Genomic DNA, 21,594 nt, shown 5'->3' with positions numbered 1-21,594 from the left:
CAAATCTGTAAGAAGGAATTTATTACTACATTTATAATTATATAGAAAATACCTAAACCAAACACAAGTTAACCCTCTGCGACTGATGTGCGGTCTATCAGACACCGCCAAATATTTTTTTTGTTGCTATGTCGGCGTACGGCGCGATATAGTTCTGTCTCGCTCATTACCTTCCTCAAACGTCTCGCGGCATCGGACAGTGATGCCCGAGTGGCAATGTGGTGCATGCATCGGGAGATATGAGCTGCGGGTGTCCCACAGACGTGAGCACAGCAATAAGTCCTGGGTCTGACAGACCTCACCTCATAAAAATATGTACTTGTTCATAGTAATTATGGGGTCTATCAGACGTCACCTCACAAAAACAGTAATGTTTCTATACTGTCTGAGAGACCTCACCACATAAATAATTATATTTTACATAGTTGATCGACGAAAATCCTTTAAAATAAGTACCAACTTCAGGACTGATTAGTGCCTTATTCTGTCTTTAGATTTTCTCTATTTTTTTTTTTAAGTATAAATATAATGTTGAAAAGAAGGAAAATTAATGAAGTTACTTGAAGTTGTTGATTGTTAAGTTTTTTTTTTAATTTTTTTGTTAGCCTAAGTACAAATTGGAAGAAATTGTGATCTCATTAAAATTTATTATATATTTCTTATGAATTTTATTTTAAACGTATTTTACAATTGAGTTTATTAAATTATAAATGGATTGATTATTATATAAAACAATAGTTACCATTTTGCCATTAGTTTATTTTTAATGAATTATCTAAAATGAGGTCTGATAGACACCACATCAGTAGAATCTCTCTAAAAAAGTCACCACAGTTGCAGAGGGTTAATAAAATAGTCTACTTCATTTAGCATAACACCATCCCTATTATCCTCGCAATTTAAAAAGTCGTATGTTGTTATGAAAGTCGTATGCAGTTGTTACTTTTTAGCTTAGCACGGTAGTATTGAAAACAAATCGTCATGTTTTTTCCAAATTCTACTGAAGTTATCTGTTTACTACAAGTGAAAAGTGATTCCACTGTCCTTGGTATGAACTAAAATAACTTCTGCACCACTTCACGACACATGAATATATTTTTAATTACAAAAAAACGTTGTTTTTATAAATCAATTTAGCCATTTGTCACTGACTGTCATCTCGGTGGTACTGAGATTGCCAATCGAGCAGTTTGTAAGTACCGCCTATCGCGGGGTAGTTTGCGTTGGGTCATAATTGAGCGGACAGAATACTGTATAGCATTTCGCTGGTTTAGTAACATTTGGAGTAAACGCGTTTTTAAAGTTTGGAACGATGTAAAAATGTAGGTACCTACGTTAATTATGTAACCAGGGTTTTATTAAATTAAAAAATGTATTAATATATTATACAGTGGTAGGCATCAGAGATACCTGTTAAGTAATTATTTCATTAAGAGCTCTGTATTTTGAGATTAAAATCTTATGACAGGACATGTTATTTCCGTGTACCTTTCAAGTGGTTTATATAGTAATTGTTTAACCCTTTATAAGGCCCCAGTTATACGGATATGCTATGTGAAAGTTAAATACACTACCATGTTTGTTATGCACTGGGGAACACATCTACGGCAAAAAAAAAACGAAATCATTAAGAAAAACATGTGGTCAATATATGCACTCAGCCTGTTAGTGCACTTGAGTTTTCAGATGATCTGTTTCCAATGCACCTATTCATTGACATTGACATAACAAAAATAATGTGCTCTGTACAGACTGGCGTTTAATTGACTACATACAGTAAATCAAACATTATTGTGTATCTTGTAGTGGGTAGGATTAATATACGAATATCACTGAAAAAATTATAATCTGTGGCCCGTTTCACGATAAATTTACAAGCGGAAGTCTCTTTCTATCAAGGAGTTAGAAAGAGACTTCCGCAAAAAGTTCTAATTACAATACTTATGGATATAGCATGTAACCTTTTATAAATTTATTAATCTTAAGTGGCAAATGATACACTTTCCTGACACTACAAACAACGTAGTACAGTTATTGCAATTCACGATGGAGAGTGGATTTATCAAAATTAGACCTTGTCATCATACCAGTAAGAGTCTCGCCACTCACCATCGTGAATTGCAAGAGCTATAATTTTAATTTATTAGATACAGCAACGTGTATATTTTTAATAGTATAATGGAAACAATGACGATAGCTTGCTTCCCTGGACAGGCATAGTGCATAAATTGACCACATACTATAAATTTATTAATTACACTAAAATTAAATACTGACCGAAAAAGTATGAATGAGGAAAGAAAGTCTGATATACTTGCTATATAATACCATTATAGTTAAATAAAAAAGAGGATGTTCTTCTCCGTAAATGTTTATTAACTAAGTGGTTTCCAAATCGTCTCTGCCTTATAAAGGGTTAATATGATGGAGGGTTTGTACACAGATGCGGGTTGCACGCAGACTTCACGGAGCTGACGGCGTGCGTCGGCAGCGAGCTGGACCGGCACGAGGGCTCGGCCGTGCACAGGAGATACTTCTACATCACCTTACTGCGGGAGCCAGTCTCTAGGTACCATTGTACTTTTATATTTGAATTTTATACCTGAATCACCTGAATGCCGCAGGACGAAGTAACCTCGTAAAAGGTGCAATCTGTTCTAGGTGGGCTGCGCTCCCCTAGAGCTACTGTAACTTTAATATATGTAGTCTACATTTTGACTTTGGCACGTTGACATTTTTAATACTTACTTGTAGGTTACAGTTTCAAGCTAGAGGTAGTTGTAACCAGTCACTATTCTTGATGTAAATAATAATAATTAAACAAATGCCCTTGGTCTGCAGTTGCCTTGGTGTAAAAGAAGTAGGATAGGATTAGGGATGAGAAAAAGTAGGTACAATAAAATTAGCCGCCTAGCACCGTACCGGTAACACCGACGTTTGAAACATCAGTCAGTTGTACCTATCTAGAAAGCATTGATATGTGAGAAGGGCGAATGCCTTACGCCAGCGTCGGCGATAAATGACACCGAGCCACGGGGTCAGCACCGTGTACGTAATGCATCAAACTTTAGTAACAGCAGGTGACGTGACCAACCGCGTCCACTGTTCGTTAAAAGCCCATTATCTAAACGGAACAAAGCCCTTTTAAAGCTTTATTGCTAACTACCTTTCCAGGCTGTTTGATGAACGATTGATGTCACATTTTTATTTGTGCTGGTCGTAAAAGCCCTGCCAACTAAGCCATTGTTTACGCGTGCGTATATCACTAATAACTAAATGCTCAGTGTATATCAGTAATAACTAAATTCGCTACAATAATTATTCACCATTAATCATATTCGTAGTAAATCATATTCGTGGTAACAATACGAGTAAGTATTCGATTACATCATTAATTTGTTTTTGTATGAAATATGCGACACACCTTTCATAGTTTCAAGGGGTAGTAAACTTCATGCCTTTTGGAAATAAATAACTACACCCGCTCGGAAAGATTCTTCTTTGAATTGATGTATTTCAAATGCCTCCTGATGGCTAAGGTTTTATAATTTTAATTCCTTAAACTCCCATAGTAGCTAATTAGGATATTCCGCATAGGTAAGACTACGAATTATGTATAAATAATGAAGTTACTTGGTATGTTAGAAATAAGAAATAAGAACCGATAAAAACACGAATACTTTTTTTTTATTATTCGGCGAATACGAATATTCGTATACGTTGCATCGCTAAAAGAATCTGATTAAACTATAGTAGTGTTATGTGTGGTGCCTAGGTACTTAATAAACAAAATGTATGTGTACTTACTCAAATATTGCGGAAATTTACTAGTACCTACCTACCTAAATGATGTTATGCACAGAACCTAGTAATATATAATTGAGTTATGTTTGTCTGTAGATACCTATCGGAGTACCGTCACGTGAAGCGCGGCGCGACGTGGAAGGGCTCCCGGCATTGGTGCCAGGGGCGCACGGCCACGGGTAAGGACCTCTACCCCATCTGTCTAACCTAAGTGCCACGTCACTTGGTACTTCTTATAAGTATACACAAAGAAAACTTATCGACACGAATCCTAAATACACCCATGGGGTAGATCCCGACCCGCACAGTCAGCGTGCCCGCTCCCTGCAGTGGCAATAAAGTGGGAAGGTAAGTATTATTATTGCTTCTATTTTTACACTGTCGACAGCATTTCGTACTAATCCGTTTATCAACACCTCTTATACTCACTGCTCTGCCACTGCCACCCTTCGCGGTTATGATTGAGGAGACCTAAGTCAAGACGCGTGACGGTGATCGATCTCTCCTGTTCATTATTACACTAGCCTAACCCACACCTGTTTAATATCCTCGACGCTAATTTGAAACTTTAGCGCATTGGAGGTTGTGGTTAGGTAGAGTCGGGGTCGGAGGGAGTATTATTATTGTAAATGTAACATAGAATACGTTTTAACTGTACATGTCTTAAGAACGAAATAGTTATTTACGATACAAGCGCGGAAAAGAGGAAATAACTATTCGTCTATTCGCACGTGTATCGTACAACGTTTTCCAGTACATATGGCCCTTTAAACTTTTGACATGCGCATGAAAAGTGATATATCACGCACTAGTGCGGAAAAGTAGGACGGTACGACACGCACACACACGATAAATAAACGTAAAAATAAGAGTATCAGTATTGAATGTTGGTTGGTATGTGTGCGACAGCCCTGGAAGTGCCGGCGTGCTACAGCGGCGAGACGTGGCGCGCGGTGACGCTGGAGGCGTTCGCGGCGTGCCCGTGGAACCTGGCCAACAACCGGCAGACGCGCATGCTGGCCGACCTGGCGCTCGTCGGCTGCTACAACGGCACGCTGCGCCACCGCACGCCCGACTCCGACCGAGTGCTGCTCGCCTCCGCCAAGAGGAACCTCGCCGCCATGGCCTACTTCGGCCTCACCGAGTTCCAGAAGGTAATTCTTACTAACCTAAAGAACTGAAAACCAAACTAAACATAAAATTCTATAGTACTTATTTCTTTATAACTAGATAGTCTAGATAGGATAGACTCTGGGGCTCTCCCCAGAGTCTATAAGGGGAGAGCGGAATTAAGATCTTATCCGACCCTATTGTCAACCTCACCTGCACGTGCCGGATGGCGGCGGAGTGGCGTATTACCGTTCCGTGGTGCTCCCTGCTAGACAACAGACGAGGCTCTGGCGACCGAGTAAATGGCGGGATAACCATACACCTGATTGGGCAACCGATCGGAAGAGGCTGCAGCGGCCTTGGAGTCTAAATAACTTCTAAAATGTCTGGTGCAGAAGGCAACGGGAAACCACTGCACTACCTGTCCCAAGAAAGCCACTATGTATACTACACAAGTCTACATAATGGCCAAGACCACTCTGTCAAGAGTGTAACGAAGAAGAAGAAGAAGAGTGTAGATATACCTAGAAGACACTTCTAGGTATAATGCCAACTCGCGGTAGCCGTGAAGATTGTATCTTCACGGCTACCGCGAGTTGGCAATTGACATTTACGTTAGCGACTGCGTGAACTCGACCGCATTCCCTCTCGTTCTCACCAATTCACCAGTGCGAGCGAGATGGACTGTGGCCAAGTTTACTTCTACTTAGCGTGCACCTAAAATTCATTGCTGTTTATTTTACAGGTTAGTATGTACCTTGTAAAATTTAATACCCGTGTTAAAACTAGCCATTCGTTTCCCTAGTGTGTACCCTAGTGTATCAATTAAACGATTACCTTAATATCAATTTTATTATATCAACATGTAAACAAAATTACTCTGATTAAAAACTATTTTAGTTCGCTCGATAGTGCTCCCGTTAATTGGAAACCGGCTATAAGTGTTTAGCGTAGGCGACAGATGTAGGGCGCCGGTGGAGGCCATGAACTCCACGCGAAACAGAGCCTCTTTAACAATCTGGAAATACTATTTTCACGCCACTGTTCGGAAATGTGGCAAAAGATGGTCTAAAACCAAGCTGGAAAATAGGCAATAGCTGTAGCACCTGAACCACCACTACTACAATGTTTCATTGTTATCATCATCTGTCAATGGTGACGGTTCGCTACAGCAATGAGTATAATTTAAAACATAAAAATCAATAAAAGGTCTTTTTTGGCGCAACTTTTTCCTTCAAAAATAAAATTAGGTTATTTATAGGACCAATTTCTTGTTTAAAAAAAAAAGAAATGTCAAAACCATTCATTCATTCAGTCAGTTCATTCGATTCACGCTTAAGGCGTTTTTTACTTTTGTAGCTGTTTGTGGTTTTTTAGCAAAAACGCTTCTAAGTTTAGAGTCGGTTTGAAGCAAACAACAGAAAAACGCCTCATAAAAGTGATAAAAAAAGTAAAAAAGGCGGGATCGGAAAATACTCACTGAATTGGATAGTGTAAACTGTGATTTTGTGATTGACTAAAAAATACAAGAAACACGTATCTACGCTCGCTATAAAAATGAGTTCTTCTAATGAAGAAAATTATATTCTTACGCTGACGCCTACCGAAATTCAAGAGACAGCACAGGCAGTGGCTAGTAATTTGCTACCAGAGAAATCCCGGGCTAGTACTTAAAGTTATGCAAATGTTTTCTTATTTCCTCGCAGTAGTCGTGAAAAGCACTATGTAATGCCTTGGCCGGAAACGCTAAAGATGGACTCGTATTATTTGAGGGCCTCCACTAACGTGTCGGCCCTCGAACTCACTCGTCCATCTTTTAGCGGTTTTCCGTCCTCTCCTACAATGTACTATTAAGTTCAGCTGTCTAAAACTGTAAGTAAGTCGAGAAAGGAATTGCAGAAGCGGAATAACTTACAGATCGTAAAATATGACGGAAATATCGACACCGATAACATGATTTATTGCTGGCGCTTTATGGATGTGGGTCGTATAGTGAAGAAGGACGCCAGGCTAAGCATGCACAATTACCTAGTCCACCTATTCTCGAGCACTGACCCCGGACGAAGATAAGCACTGGCATTATTTGCACTTGAATCATTGTTCCCGTATCTGTGGCGCCATTTGTTCCTTGTCGCTCGGACTTAGGGTTACCACATATCAGTTTCTAAAGAAAGCCCTGACTCCGTGGTTCTGAACTAAAGTCTTGATACATGTCGAGTTTTGTGTGCACAGATTGTGCAGGGTACTATATTAAAAAGCGACATAATTGCGGCACATGCGCGTTTTTTACGTTGTGAGTTATATTTCTGTGATCGGTAAGTAATGGGTTGCACACGCGTTGCCGCACATAGCCTAGGCAGTGATAATACAATCCACCGCTTCACGGAACGCAGGTAAATCACAATACGAGGGCCACACTGAAAGTTTTGCGTAACATTTGAATAAAACCATTTATAACCATAATAATACATTTATTGCTTCTCAAAATATTTCCCCTTACATTCTATGCACATATTCACACGCTCGGACCATTTTTGGAAGCATGAGGCCCAATCAATTGACTGCATGCTTTCGACTAGGTGATGAAACGTAGTAACTGCCTTATCCGGGGTCTTAAATGTCAAACCCCACATTAAATCCTTAATTTTGGGAAATAGATAGAAGTCACAGGGTGCAAGGTCTAGAGTATAAGCCGTCTAAGTGACATTTTCCACGTTTTCGTAATTAATAAATGCTTTTGTCTTTATTGCGGTATGGGGGGACGCATTGTTATGTTATGACCATACGTCGGACTCCAGCGGGCATTTTCGTGGCATGTCAGAATGATAGGTAAGGTTCGCAAATCAATCAATTCACTTTCGAGTATTTGTACTTAGTATTTGGTACCTAGTATTTATAATGTGAAATTCCAAATATCATAGCAACTAACTGCGTTATTTATAAACGTACTTGGACTACACATAAGTCAAAATGGCGAAAAAGTTCGTTTGGCTTTATCCGTCACTCAGACAATTGCAGCTGTGAGAAAGGAACAAAACAAATGAGTTAACTGGGCATGTCAAGTTCTATGAACACGGCTCTAAGGCTGTACGTTAGTTAGGTGTTTATTTTTTTATATCCTTTAAATTTTAAATAAAAATAAGATTGAATAATCTGTGTTTTATTTGATTTAATTTACATTCATGGTACATTTGTAGGTATATTATGAGAATATATTATTAATATTTTTTCCAAATTCTTGGCAGTCAAGGTTCTTCGTCGGCTTGTAAATATCCATTTTAAATGGGAGAACGATCTTTCAACATCGACTGAAGTTATTGGCAAGTATTGGCATTGCTCAAAATGCTGAAGAGTGTTTTTATTGACTTTGCTTGTAGTCTCAACCTCTTCGTTTTGAATTAGTCTATTCATCATCCTTACTGTCTCATACCCTGGATTAGATTTTAAGACACTTCGTAATTTAAGATATATTTGTTTTCCCTTAGGGTGCAGACGTACTTTTGACAATTTGTTCATAGTCTTATTTATTACATTCAAAGAAGACTGCAGCGGCAAATTCGGATTTTGCAAGTGTTGTATGCTATTTGTTATCTCGGAAAAATGTGTATGAATAAACTTCACTTCTTCTTCTACGCTGGCTATAGCAAATATACGTTTTGCTTCTTTGATCGCAATGGCTTCACGACTATTTAGTGTATTTACAACAGATTTAACAGCAAAATAATGCTTGGCATAGTAAGATGCCGCAGCGAGCCACGTACCCCATCTTGTAATAACAGGTTGGGGGTGAAACGGTACACCCATTTCACCATTTCATTTCACCGGTTTCAAGAATATTTTTTTTACCCAATTTATCAAGTTATTCACATTGGGGTAAAGTGTTCTAATTGTTTCTGCAACCCTGTTCAACGCATGAGCTAGGCACGTTACGTGTGTCATATTCGGGTATATTTGAGATAATCGTTTTCCTGCTTTAGTCATGTAGCGTGCTGCATCAGTGACAAAAAATAAAAGTTTTTCCTTATTTTTGTCATGGTCGGCACCCCAAAGATCGTCAAGCGTGCTCTGAGCGAGTTCTGAAATAGTAATATTATTCGTTTTTTCAAGAACTTTTGAGCTGAAGACATGACACGTTTTAGCTTCGGCATTATCAAGGCTTCTGATTACTACGTTGGCGAGTGGTTTTCCTTGTGCATCCGTGGTCTCATCAATGCTTAAATAAATATATTGATTTTTAATGCCTCCCTTATTTCTTCTTTTGTTTCTTCGTATACTTTCGGTAGGTATTTCTTACGTAAGTAACTTTCATGAGGCAAAGTAATATTCTCACCGTATTCTTGATTGATACATTTTTCTATAAATCCTCTAAAGTTTGGGTTCTGTAACTGAGCCCATGGGATATTACATTCAACTAAGAATTTCGTCAAATCTTCGTTAAATTGCATTTGCTTATCTTTTACCAGCCTGTGTGAGAGCGAACCAAGATGTCTTTCAATATTGCATTTTTTGGGAATTATGTAACAATGACACATATTACAATATATTTTATCATTTTCTATACTAAAATTTATATATTTACTGACCAGTTTCTCAAGAGTAGTAGTTTTTCTTGATTTGTGTGTTTTTGAAGATAGATGACGATCAACATTATATTTTTTGAGCTTCATATTAACTTTACATATTAAGCAATATATGTGACCTTTCTGTGACTTAAGTTCGGAGTGCTGTCGTAGTATCGTTTCCATTGCAGTACATAGATATGCAAATTAACAAATAAAGCAAATCTTTCTATTGATTAGACGGCACTCTACCAACAAATATAGGTAATGAACAACAATCATAATGACGCATGTCAGCTATTTATTTGTTTTTTAAGTGTCCACTTCAGTAGGCTATCAGTCATCACTTAAAAGAGTATTTACACATTAAAGATGAATAAATAATAACGGGTAACTAATTTAATCATGTTACAAATACTAGGTACATTATAATACTCGTAAGTTAAGATTTTTTTGTAAACCTTACCTTGCCCTCAAACTGCCCTCTATAGTCCGACGTTTGGTTATGACGCAGGAGGATGCGGCTTCTCGGTCGTCTCTCGCGGACTTTTTCAATGACAGCGGGCAGACAAATGGTAGTGTACCAATCAGTATTTAACGTTCTTTGATTATTTAAAAGTATGGTACAAATATGACCCGTTTAAAAAAAAACAGACGATCAAAATGTTTGGCAACGCTTTTGGCTTGTTGAACTTCTATGGGCCTCCTGTCACCTTCAAAAGACCCATTCACTGGGCTATTGCTTTTTTTCGGATCGTAGCAGTAAATCCAGATTTCATCTCCTGTAACGATGGTATATACAGCATTTGAACTTCCTTGCTTATACTTACGCAGGATTTCTAGGCAACAGTCACAAAGTACCTGTTTTTGGACTGAAGTTAATTCGTGAGGAATCCAAAGACAACAAGGCTTCCCGACTTTTAAATATTCTTGTAAAATCTTTTGTATTTGTCTCATACCTATCCCTTATTGTCCTCAAATTTCGTCATAGGTGATTCGAGGGTTTTCTTCAATGAGTCGTCTCACAGCAGCCACGTTTCCTTCAGTGATCGCCGTCGACAGTCAACCTTCACGAAAATCATTATCTAGAATAATACGGTCTCTACTAAATTCACCATACCAACGCCTCACGATGCTCAGATGTGATGCTTCAATCCCAAAAGAATTTTGAAGGCGAGCACTACACTCTTGCGGAGTAAGCGAACTTTTAAAATCATACAAATTCATAGCTCTAAAATCTTTCCGCGTTAAAGCCACATTCAACGCATGTGATTTACTTTGACAATCCATTAAAAACAAAAGACGATCCATTTGTCGCCAACATTTATCACATTCCATAATCAAAGGCCTGTATTTTTTAAAATATACAATTCGTAATTTAAATGTTTACCAGTGGCCACTAGTGCAAAACATTCAGTGTGGCCTATGTACATGTTGTCGTTCGGTACGTCTACATAAAGTTTTCAACAAACATTAATTCCGAATACTGCAGAATGTCGGGTAAATCTGAAAATCACCCTTAATCCCATCAAATTAGAATCGACCGACAATTTTAAGTAGGTGTTAGGTATACCTTACTGGTAGAAAACTGGGATTGTTGGTGTGTAATTGTTGAAACAATTTATATACAACGATTGCTGTGTATTCAGTTCTTTACCTATCTATTATGCCTCATTTGTGGGTAGGTACACAATACAAATGGCGTCGCGAGGCGACTGAATTCAGAAATTGGTGCAGGATTGTACTTAATTACCTAACAAAATTTTTACTCTTTAAATAGATTTTCCAAAGTACATATTTCTGGTCCGGTTTATGATATCTCCTACGGATAGATATACATAGTATTTATAAAGTTGAAGGCGTAAAACATCGTTGGCGTCGAATTCGAGAGGGAGTGTTACGATAATGATTATTAACTTCGTATTAGGTCGAAAGTTCAAATAATTGGAGGGATGCCAACAATAGAAGTTTTATCTTATTTAAGTATATTAGGTATTTAAAAAAATGCGATAGTTTCCGCCTGCTATATGATGATCTATAGTACTATTTACGTACCACATGATATCTATACTGTGTATCTACAATGATAATATTTGGATGTACCTGATTGATGGGGAATGAATGATATTTAGTACCTAAACCGTATGAAATTTATTAAAATACCCGCATTCAGATGTGATTTAGTATGCACGTGTTTTAAGATGGTATGGTCTATACTTATAAAACATATTTAGATAGGTATACTTAGATGGGAGTCCGGAAATATGTAGCGTGTTGTGTTGGTTTTGTGTCAGATATCGCAGTACGTGTTCGAGGAGACGTTCAACCTGCGGTTCGCGGTGCCGTTCACGCAGCACAACGCGACGGTGTCGGGCGCCACGCTGGCGGCGCTGTCGCCCGGGCAGGTGCACCACATCAAGCAGCTCAACTCGCTCGACCTAGAGCTCTACGACTTCGCCAAGAACCTCATGTTCAAGAGGTACGCACCTTTTGTCTACAGTACTCGTGTACACACAGGACACTCAGTGTTATTATGCATTTGAAATTCTCTCTATACTATATTTTGCGTAGCGGCACCAATGGTCGACACTTTTAGGAGATAGTCGGGTTCTCTATAAAATTAACAGTTATTTAGTCATCATTATGCCAAAAGTAACATCGAGTATGGTAAGGTATATTCTTGAGACTTATCTCGGGTGTGTTATTGAAGTGAAAACTTCTTTAGCGGCGCTGTGCACTTTTTGAGGTGGGGAAAAATGTTAAACTCGAGACAGTGTAAGGCGTAACCTTCTCATTTTACTGCCCGGCGAAAATGCATGCCTGAGTCTGCTGTTTCGTTTAGGCGGCGCAGGGCGCTTGCGTGACGTCACGTGTGACGGACAATGTCATTGTGTTTTTCATTTTTGATTTAAATGCCATCTAGTGAGTTTCCCTCGAACTGGTATTAATATAACTGTAGTACTCACAGTGATGTGCTTAGGGGTTTCAAGTAATGCGACGAAATAACGCTAGATGGCGTTAACCTCAATTATACATAGTGCTGCAGACATTTTGCACTAGCAGTTATTAATATTTTGAGTTACAATGTCGTTGAGTTTTCACTTCTGCCGGCACTAACCCGTTGTATTTTTATATACTAGGTATACACAGGTAAATCTCCAAACACCCCTTTATACCTAGAAAAGCTGTATCCTACTGCTATTTATGACTTAAACGTGAAATCCGGATTTCCTGGCCAATACCACAGGCAGGGTCACTGTCACTACCCACTAGGCCAGACCGGTCGTCAAAATAAGATTTGGGAAATGTCGAAAATCCACAGTTGTTCGAATACACGCCATCTTTTGTTCGCTAATCGACATGACCTCCCTTGACATCCATCTTAACTATTTTACTGTTTGAATTCTGAAACCTGAAAAATACTTCCGCTGGCATAGATACATCTGAAGATGTCGTGAAGTGGTTGGATTGTAGTAGTCCTTCCATCATTAACCTTTTGAGCGCCATAGAATTTGTCATCGAGCGTGCTCGTGTCGCCGGGGGGCACGAAGTTATACGAAGTTTTGTCTTATTTATCAGACCGCGGCGAAATTAGCCCGATTTTGTTTGTCTTGTATATCAGAAAAAAGCTGGCAGAGAAAGGCTGTCAAAAGGTTAATTGACAAAACAAACAATAAACCACTTCCTCTAAAGCAAATATGTTAGACCCTAGGTTATGTTACGAGTAACTATCTAGCTAATATTAATAGATTGTCGGATAACGCTCCCACTGAAGCCCACACAGCAAAGAAAACATAATTTTCAAATGAAACAAACTTGTGTTAAATGAAATATGTGATGTATAGGTTCGAGGCCCTGAAGAAACGCGACTCCGACTTCGAATACCGCTGGCGGCACCTGGGCGAGGTGGCCCCGCGCAGCGGCGTCACGGAGTTCGACTGGGACAGCAACCTCGAGGACGCTACCACGGAGAAGTACCGCGGCCGGCGGTAAGCGCCCCACAACACAACGCTAGTCAACCACCCCTACTACCTAACCTAGCCGCCAACACGTCATTCATATAAATGCGTTCGTAGTTACACCGGTTAATACTATAAACTCTAAATGTTAAAATAGGCCTGTACAAATATTTACAAATATCTTCGAGCAGAACTAGTGTTTTGCTAATGTTTTCTTTATAGATTCTTCGTAAAATCCCTTCTTTAAGATATCTTAAATATTATTAAATGATATGTTTCGTAGACGTTGGCATCTATGTACACATTGTGCTATAATATAATTCCATCCCTTGTAATTATAATGTCTAAATATAAATTATATTTTATCCCGTTATTGTATGAAAAGAATGTTAACGTTGAAACAGGGTAGGTAATGCATCTAGGATGAGCCCAACGAAGTAGCCTTTAAAGTAATTATCTGGAAAAATTATGAGTGACATGACTTATAAGAGTTAAAAGATACCTGATGACTAGGATTTGTTTTTAGAATCAACTTATGGATTATATGAAATATAATGACCGACAAGAATATATTTTAATTTATATTTTATATGTTTACGACGTATTAGATATTGTATTGGTTCTAAAAATACTCTTATTATAATTTAAATAGTCTCATTTTAATTAGCCAAAGATCAAACAATGGAAATAAGTCATACTCATAATAATTGTAACGGATTTACGTAAGTACGAAAATAAGCTTCACTTTTTAATGGTAGCTGTATGTAGGGCCTTCGTGTGGCTGAGTTAACTGCGCGCTTAGTTTGGGTGCCACGTGTAGTGTAGGTACTATGTACTACGCCCCGTTTGGCTGAGACGGTGCTCCTCCTATTGGTCTAAGATCCCACGATCCCGTTTCTATGGTCGACCTTTACCAATCTGTCTGACGGATGAAACTATGAAAGAAAATATGTTCCTGAACATAAAAAAATAGGGTTGCCTAAAGAAATCCGGTCAAGGCTATTTTTAATAAATTTTTGAAAAAAAATTTTTTCTTCAAATTTCACCGATTTGTCTGACAAACGAAATAAGTTCCAATGGAAAGTATAGAACTTGTACAACATAATTAAATCAACTAGGTTGCCTATCTTTTTCCGGTCACTATTATGTGGTTGCCATGTTTAAACAGGTGCGTTTTTATCGATAATTGCACTCATCTGTCTGACGCTTGAATTATACATCAAAATGTTGGTAATTTTATTGCGAATACAGTGGCATAGGGTTGCCTGCGAAAATCCGGTCACAAATAAGGGTTGCCAGGCTTTTAAGTAAAATAAGAAGGGAAGACTTTTACCGATAACTCATAAACAGCTTAACCTATCAAGTTTGTTTGTTTGAATGAGTTTTTTAAGCACTATTTTTATGATTTTTTTCATATTTTTTGGATCAATGGTTCAAAAGTTAGAAGGAATACCCGTATTTTGTTCTTTCCAAATTTTTATTTCCATAACGGTTAACTTTATCAAAAAATATTGTTTGCAGACCCCTATTTATTTTTAAAGACCTATCCAACGACACCCCACACTGTAGGGTTAAAACGGTAAAAAAAAATCACGTACATTTTGATTATTTCAAAGCGATTATTTCCGAAAACATTCACTTAATCAAAAAATGTTATTCTAAGACCCCTATTTATTTTAAAAGACCTATCTAACGATATCCCACATCGTAGGGTTGAAGTGAAAAAAAAACAACTCACATACATTTTGTTTCGTAACAAGCGATTTTTTTCGAAAATGTTCACTTTATCAATAAATGTTTCTTGAACACTCTTATTCATTTTAAAAGACCTATCCAACGACATCCCACACCTTAGGGTTGAAACGAAAAAAAAACGCCACACTTTTAGTTTCTTTCGAAGCGTTTAATTCCGAAACTTTTCACTTTATAAAAAAATGTTTATAGAAAACCCCCATTTATTTTCAAAGACCTATCCAAAGACACCCCACATTATTGGGTTGAAACGATGTAAAAATATTCACACACGTTTTGTGTCTCTTAAAGCTATTATTTCCAAAAATATTCACTTTATCAAAAAATGTTAGGTAGTAGTTAGATAGGTATTCTAAAATAAATAGGGGGTCTTAGAAAAACATTCTTTGATTAAGTGAATGTTTTCGGAAATAATCGCTTTGAAAGAATCAAAATGTACGTGATTTTTTTTTACCGTTTTAACCCTACAGTGTTGGGTGTCGTTGGATAGGTCTTTAAAAATAAATAGGGGTCTGCAAACAATATTTTTTGATAAAGTTAACCGTTTTGGAAATAATAATTTAGAAAGAACAAAATACGGGTATTCCTTCTAACTTTTGAACCATTGATCCAAAAAATATGAAAAAATCATAAAAATAGTGCTTAAAAAACTCATTCAAACAAAATTAAAACAAACTTGATAGGTTAAGCCGTTTATGAGTTATCGGTAAAAGTTTTCCCTTCTTATTTTACTTAAAAGCCTGGCAACCCTTATTTGTGACCGGATTTTCGCAGGCAACCCTATGCCACTGTATTCGCAATAAAATTACCAACATTTTGATGCATAATTCAAGCGTCAGACAGATGAGTGCAATTATCGATAAAAACGCACCTGTTTAAACATGGCAACCACATAATAGTGACCGGAAAAAGATAGGCAACCTAGTTGATTTATGTTGTACAAGTTCTATACTTTCCATTGGAACTTATTTCGTTTGTCAGACAAATCTGTGAAATTTGAAGAAAAAAATTTTTTTTCAAAAAGTTATTAAAAATAGCCTTAACCGGATTTCTTTAGGCAACCCTATTTTTTTATGTTCAGGAACATATTTTCTTTCATATTTTCATAGTTTTATCCGTCAGACAGATTGGTGAAGGTCCGATGTATGCCCCCATACATCTCCTACTATATAATAGCCAACAATAATGCGACTTACACGCAATACAGCATTGCGCTCTATTAAAAATTATAACCCATTTAGCAGGTGTAATAAACGTAAAAATGTGCCGAACAAATTATTAAGACATGATTTGAAAAAGTAAAAATAATTTTGTTTACGACCGACTAGTTTCCCTCGGCCACAGAATCAGGTCCTGAATAAGTAGTTACTGTCAGCTTTATCAAACAAAAGTGTTCTATGTGTTGTTATTAAGATAATTTGGCCGACCGTTTTAGTTTCGTCCAATTATAATTTACATATCTTTATCAATTAGGTTAGACAGTTAAGTATAAGTAGGTTATAATATTAAATCACTTAAGTGATCTCTCAAACCAAGCACACGGTAAGGCAGCGGCTAATAAGGTTTTAATTTGTAATTCGCGAACAAATTACTATTATCTAGTATAGAAATGTCTAAAACACACACATACTGTTGTATTGTATGTATAAAGCAATAGCTTTAACAAGCCGTCGCTTTCACTAGTGGCATGTGCTGCGACGTTTCTAATTCCAAATAGCATTCAGCGTTCATACATGCGTATTAATTAGTCGTTCAACTAATTCAGCCATTGGAAGTTACACTTTAAGTACATGTGATTAATATCAAATGGTAAAGCAAATATTGTACTGTTAATATTATTGCTACTACGACATATTTCTGTTAATGGACAAGTATTTTAGATCCGGTTAAGGCACAGGGCTAATCAGTATTTTTAAGACTTGTTCAAAATTAATACTTATAGTCATTCATTGTGTTGTTTAAAATGAAATATCTGGGAGACCGAGCTTTGCTCGGAAGACATACAAAAACTCAATAATTACTCTATCTCTGGAGATAAGACCTAGCTCGATTGATTTATCGCCCCCGAAAACCCCCGTATAGCAAATTTCATCGAAATCGTTAGAGCCGTTTCCGAGATTGCAGAAATATATATACATGTATATAAATAAATAAACAAGAATTGCTCGTTTAAAGGTATTAGATTAGATAAGATTTCTAGGTCTGTCATGAAACCAAAAGTATTATTTCCAGCTAAATTATTACTCAAGCTGTCACCCGCGATCCGTCATTTAGCATTTTGGTAGTAACCCACCATATTTGCTATCCAACAGAAACTAGAGTCGGAGTCCTGTATGCTTCAAGTGCAATAAGGACCTTTTCATCTGTAATTCAAATAGAAATTCTGATAGAATGGTTCTTATTGCACATGAAGCATAAGGACCCTTCTCTGATGGAAAGCCACAAAATTATTTTGCGACCCACTACTCCTTAGCTAACACGACTACGAGTATTAAATACCTTATAAAAAATTGGATTGGATATTGGTTGAATATACCTGAGTCAGTCCGATTGTTGCCACCAGCATCAAGTTTTCAAATAGAACTACCTATTAAAATATTATAAATATTTTTGCTGAATAATATGGAATATTCTATTAGTATACTTATTCAGGAAATGTAATAAATAAATATTACAGTGAACGAATTATTATTATTGGACAACCTTACTCAAATCGACCTAGTCCCACAGTACGCTCAATAATACGTGTGTTGTGGGTTGTGGGTAGGTAATAGATCTATATCTAGCATTTTTATTACTAAGCTATGGAATGTATATAAGTACATATATTACTTGTATACCTGGTATGAATCCACAAACGATTTTCATGTAATACATAGGTAGGTATATATAATAGGCGGTTGTCACACTGCTTCACACTTCGGAGCAACGTCCGGTGCTGCGATTTTTAACTTTGTACCTTCTGTAGAATCTCGATGTGTATGCAAAAACCGCATGGCATAACACATTGGCTCCGCCTGTCCATGCGAAGGTGCGAATCGCAACGCAATCGTGCTTTCGGACGGACGGATTTTTGTTCATAAACGCGCATCTTCGGGCATCGCAGCTTCGGACGAAAATACGGAGAAAACCGCACTATCGTACCGTCGTCGCCGCACGCGAATTCGTCGCTTCGCACTTCGCAACCACATGCGAAAGGCAGTGTGGTAACCGCCATAGCTGAGTCTGAAGCACTGCCATTATACATATATTATTATTTGTTTTCTGGCGTAGCTATGTATTTGAAAACAATGTCGCTTCCCGAAACAGATGAATGATCATCGTACGATCACACTTTTATCGCAGCGCGCGGCGCGGCGGAGAGATCGACCTTTGACAATAAATTCGATAGATACAACTTGTCTTGCGTTCATTTTGTTCGCTTAGTTAGCTGATACTTAGATGTTGCCTGTTACTGGATAATCGATTGATTCTTTAAAAGACATGTCTTGTATGTTACTCAGGCGTGTGAAAGGTATTTTTTACTTATTTATCTACATGTGTGATGTAGTCATTGTTTTTCGTTTCGTCTGATTGAAGTTGTTCGCTGACAAAATGTCAACGGTACTGGCTTGCAGTGTAATTTTAGATTTATACAAGATTAATGTTTATTATATGATTACATATATGATAAGACTATTTTTTTCGGTGTGTAAAAAATATTACACTATGCCCTGTGATAAAATCTTTATGCACCCAATGTTTCAGAATAATTGATCGCATAATCCATAGCTTTATATTTTGTTCTCTGCTTACAATACATTTAATCCGACACCCTTTCCCGTAAAAATGTTAAGTGACCAAATCGGTTTCTAGGTATTTCGGATGGTCTCTTAAATGTTTTGTAGGTAAAACAATATATGTAGTATATTTTAGGTCGCTTTATAATAATGAATATATATACCTAGATACTTATAGTGAGGATACCAGTTTAAGGCACGACACTTCATCGGTTGCGGTGTGAGCTGCTAATGGCAAGTGGCAAACGATCGATCAGAAGGGAAAGGGTGTCCAGGATCGTTGGCCGTAAGTAATGGGTGTATTGCCATATATCGAGTTAGCCATTTATAGAGCATGTAAATGTTATTCTTAACGATTGTCGTATTAGGTGTTACGAGTAACTTATCGAATGTGCGTATCAAATAGCTGCACGTACCTACTAGTGCCGATTGTGTGGTCTAGTACCAAATTTTAGGATTTAGTTTATTAAGTTCCAGACTGAACCAAATCATATGACGTCATGTTGTGTTAATAAACACTGAGTAAAATAAATAAATACAAAAATAACCTAGGTTTTTCTTTTTATTTCCCTTTGCTTCTTAAGTGGTAGGTACCTACACAGTGAAGTTCGCCGGTACGTAAAGTGTTATTACCGATCATAATCGGGATGGGAGTTTTATTTTGTGCAGCAAGAAGTGGATGGGTGATATCATCGCTAACAATATTTTACGTAAAACTACAATAAATCCCGTTGTGTATACGTAGTTACATAAGTTCTAACGGATATAGTTAGAAAACATTATTAAGAGCCCGCGCACACGGACAGCGGTCTGGAGTTCCGCGTTCTGACGACCACTGACCGCTTGATGTACAAAAGCATTCTAGTGCAAGATTTTGTGTTCCATTTTTGTTTGTATATCGTATGTAAGTACATAGGTAGTTCATCTTTCGAAGAAGAAACATTACTTTTGTTTGCCTCCTAAAAAAAGAAGCACTCAGTTCACCTAATAAATACAACGCGAGAAGAACAAGGCTAATTCAGTAATATGTACCTATACTTAACGAATTACCTACTTGGGGATAAATATGATTAATTAAGAACCTCCTTCTTTTTAAAGACGGTTAATAAACATCAAGCTATAACGTGTACACAATCAATGTGTCTGTTTTTATTAATATCCATTAGATATCCAGCTCTGCATCACATATATAATGCGCGTCAAAAGGATCTTCATTGAAGGAGGAATGAGCAGCACTTACGCGTTGGTTGATATGAAGTATCCTCGCGAATTCGCATTGATGTGATTAGGCGCATCCGCTGCACCCGCGGCGGCGGCGCGGCAGTCGAGGGGTCCCGGCCAGTTACGCTCTCGCTCTCGGCACCACTGCTCGCCATCAAATACAAGGCGTTGGGTTGCAAATGGCACGTATTGGTCGCACGTCGTGATTGTCAACCTATCTTTGATAAGATAGATAAATAACTTTGAACAACATGAAGGACCGACTTCACAAAACAGTTCATAATGCCTTTTTAATTTATTTTATAGTCCTCATCAGCAGTCCCACTTTACCAAATAATGCTTTAATTTTAATACCTACCAACCAGGTTCATCGTTTTATTTTATCTATGGGAATACTATAAAAATACCCAATACTCACTACTTGTGTACGATATTCCTGTTCTTGAGATGCCATCCGACACTATGTCACCCAAATTTTGTCCACTCAAACTTTACTCAGTGGAACTCCCCAAAAGGGAGGACTGCATGGTCAAACAGTCAAATTAAGTGGAAAGACGGAAGCCTGAGGTGGTACACTGATGGCTCCAAATCCGGATCTGAAAGGCTGCGGAGTATGTGGTGAAGTGCCTAGAAAAAGCATCAGCTTAAACCTAGCACGTTTTTGCTCTATATTCCAGGCAGAGGTATACGCCATTCTAGAATGTGCGTCAATCAATCTGCAAAGCAACTACGGCAACCACACTATCTATATCCATTCGGAAGCCAGGCGGAACTCTTACCCCTAACCTCTGATGTAACCACATCGAGGCTGGTTGAGAACTGCAGGCAACTATTGAACAACCTTGGAGCCAGGAACAAGGTTGTTCTGCGTTGGGTCCCGGGGCATGCGGGTATCGTAGGAAACGAGAAGGCCGACGAACTCGCGCGAGCAGGGGCTAAGGGGAAGAACTACAGTCCTGAGCCTTTTTGTGGTATTCCCAAAAGCCTAACGCGGCTCACCCTAAAGACCTACTGTCACTACAAAACCATTCAACTCTGGAGAGAAACAACAGGTTTGAACCATTCGAAAGCGCTTATCAAGGCCTTCAGCAAAAAGGCGTCGTCGAACGCCTTAGCGCTGTCTAGGAACCAACTGCGCAACTTGGTAAGGGTGCTTACTGGGCATTGCGGCCTAAATAAGCACATGCACACTATGGGGAAACGTGATATAGGGCGGTGCAGACTCTGTATGGAGGCAGAGGAGACGCCCTTGCACATCCTCACAAGAGTGCCCTTGCCTAATGCGTACTCGTGACCTAATCCTGGGCGGACACATAAGTACTTATTGCGCCCGGAGGAGGTAAAGTCTCTCGAGACCAAAAGGATCCTGCAGCTGTTTGAAGTTGCAGGTTTGGATCGAGAGTTGTAGTA

The 21,594-nt window shown here is 38.1% G+C and overlaps 2 protein-coding genes across 2 annotated transcripts in view; both read left to right on the top strand.

Annotated features, from left to right (window-relative positions):
- The window catches only part of LOC134804824 (heparan-sulfate 6-O-sulfotransferase 2), a 104,467-nt gene extending 84,957 nt beyond the window's left edge, over positions 1 to 19,510 (top strand). The window contains exons 4-8 of the mRNA XM_063778086.1: positions 2,444 to 2,569; positions 3,901 to 3,983; positions 4,714 to 4,958; positions 11,768 to 11,952; positions 13,319 to 19,510. Of these exons, the coding sequence (XP_063634156.1) occupies positions 2,444 to 2,569; positions 3,901 to 3,983; positions 4,714 to 4,958; positions 11,768 to 11,952; positions 13,319 to 13,466 (787 nt within the window). The 3' untranslated portion in view covers positions 13,467 to 19,510. The remainder of the gene's footprint in view (positions 1 to 2,443; positions 2,570 to 3,900; positions 3,984 to 4,713; positions 4,959 to 11,767; positions 11,953 to 13,318) is intronic.
- LOC134804822 (uncharacterized) overlaps positions 1 to 21,594 on the top strand; it is a 470,867-nt gene that overhangs the window by 434,978 nt on the left and 14,295 nt on the right. The gene's annotated exons all lie outside the window — the stretch shown is intronic.

This window comes from Cydia splendana, chromosome Z (assembly GCF_910591565.1).
Source record: "Cydia splendana chromosome Z, ilCydSple1.2, whole genome shotgun sequence".
NCBI classification, from domain to species: domain Eukaryota; kingdom Metazoa; phylum Arthropoda; class Insecta; order Lepidoptera; family Tortricidae; genus Cydia; species Cydia splendana.
This window is presented reverse-complemented; position numbering and strand designations above follow the sequence as displayed.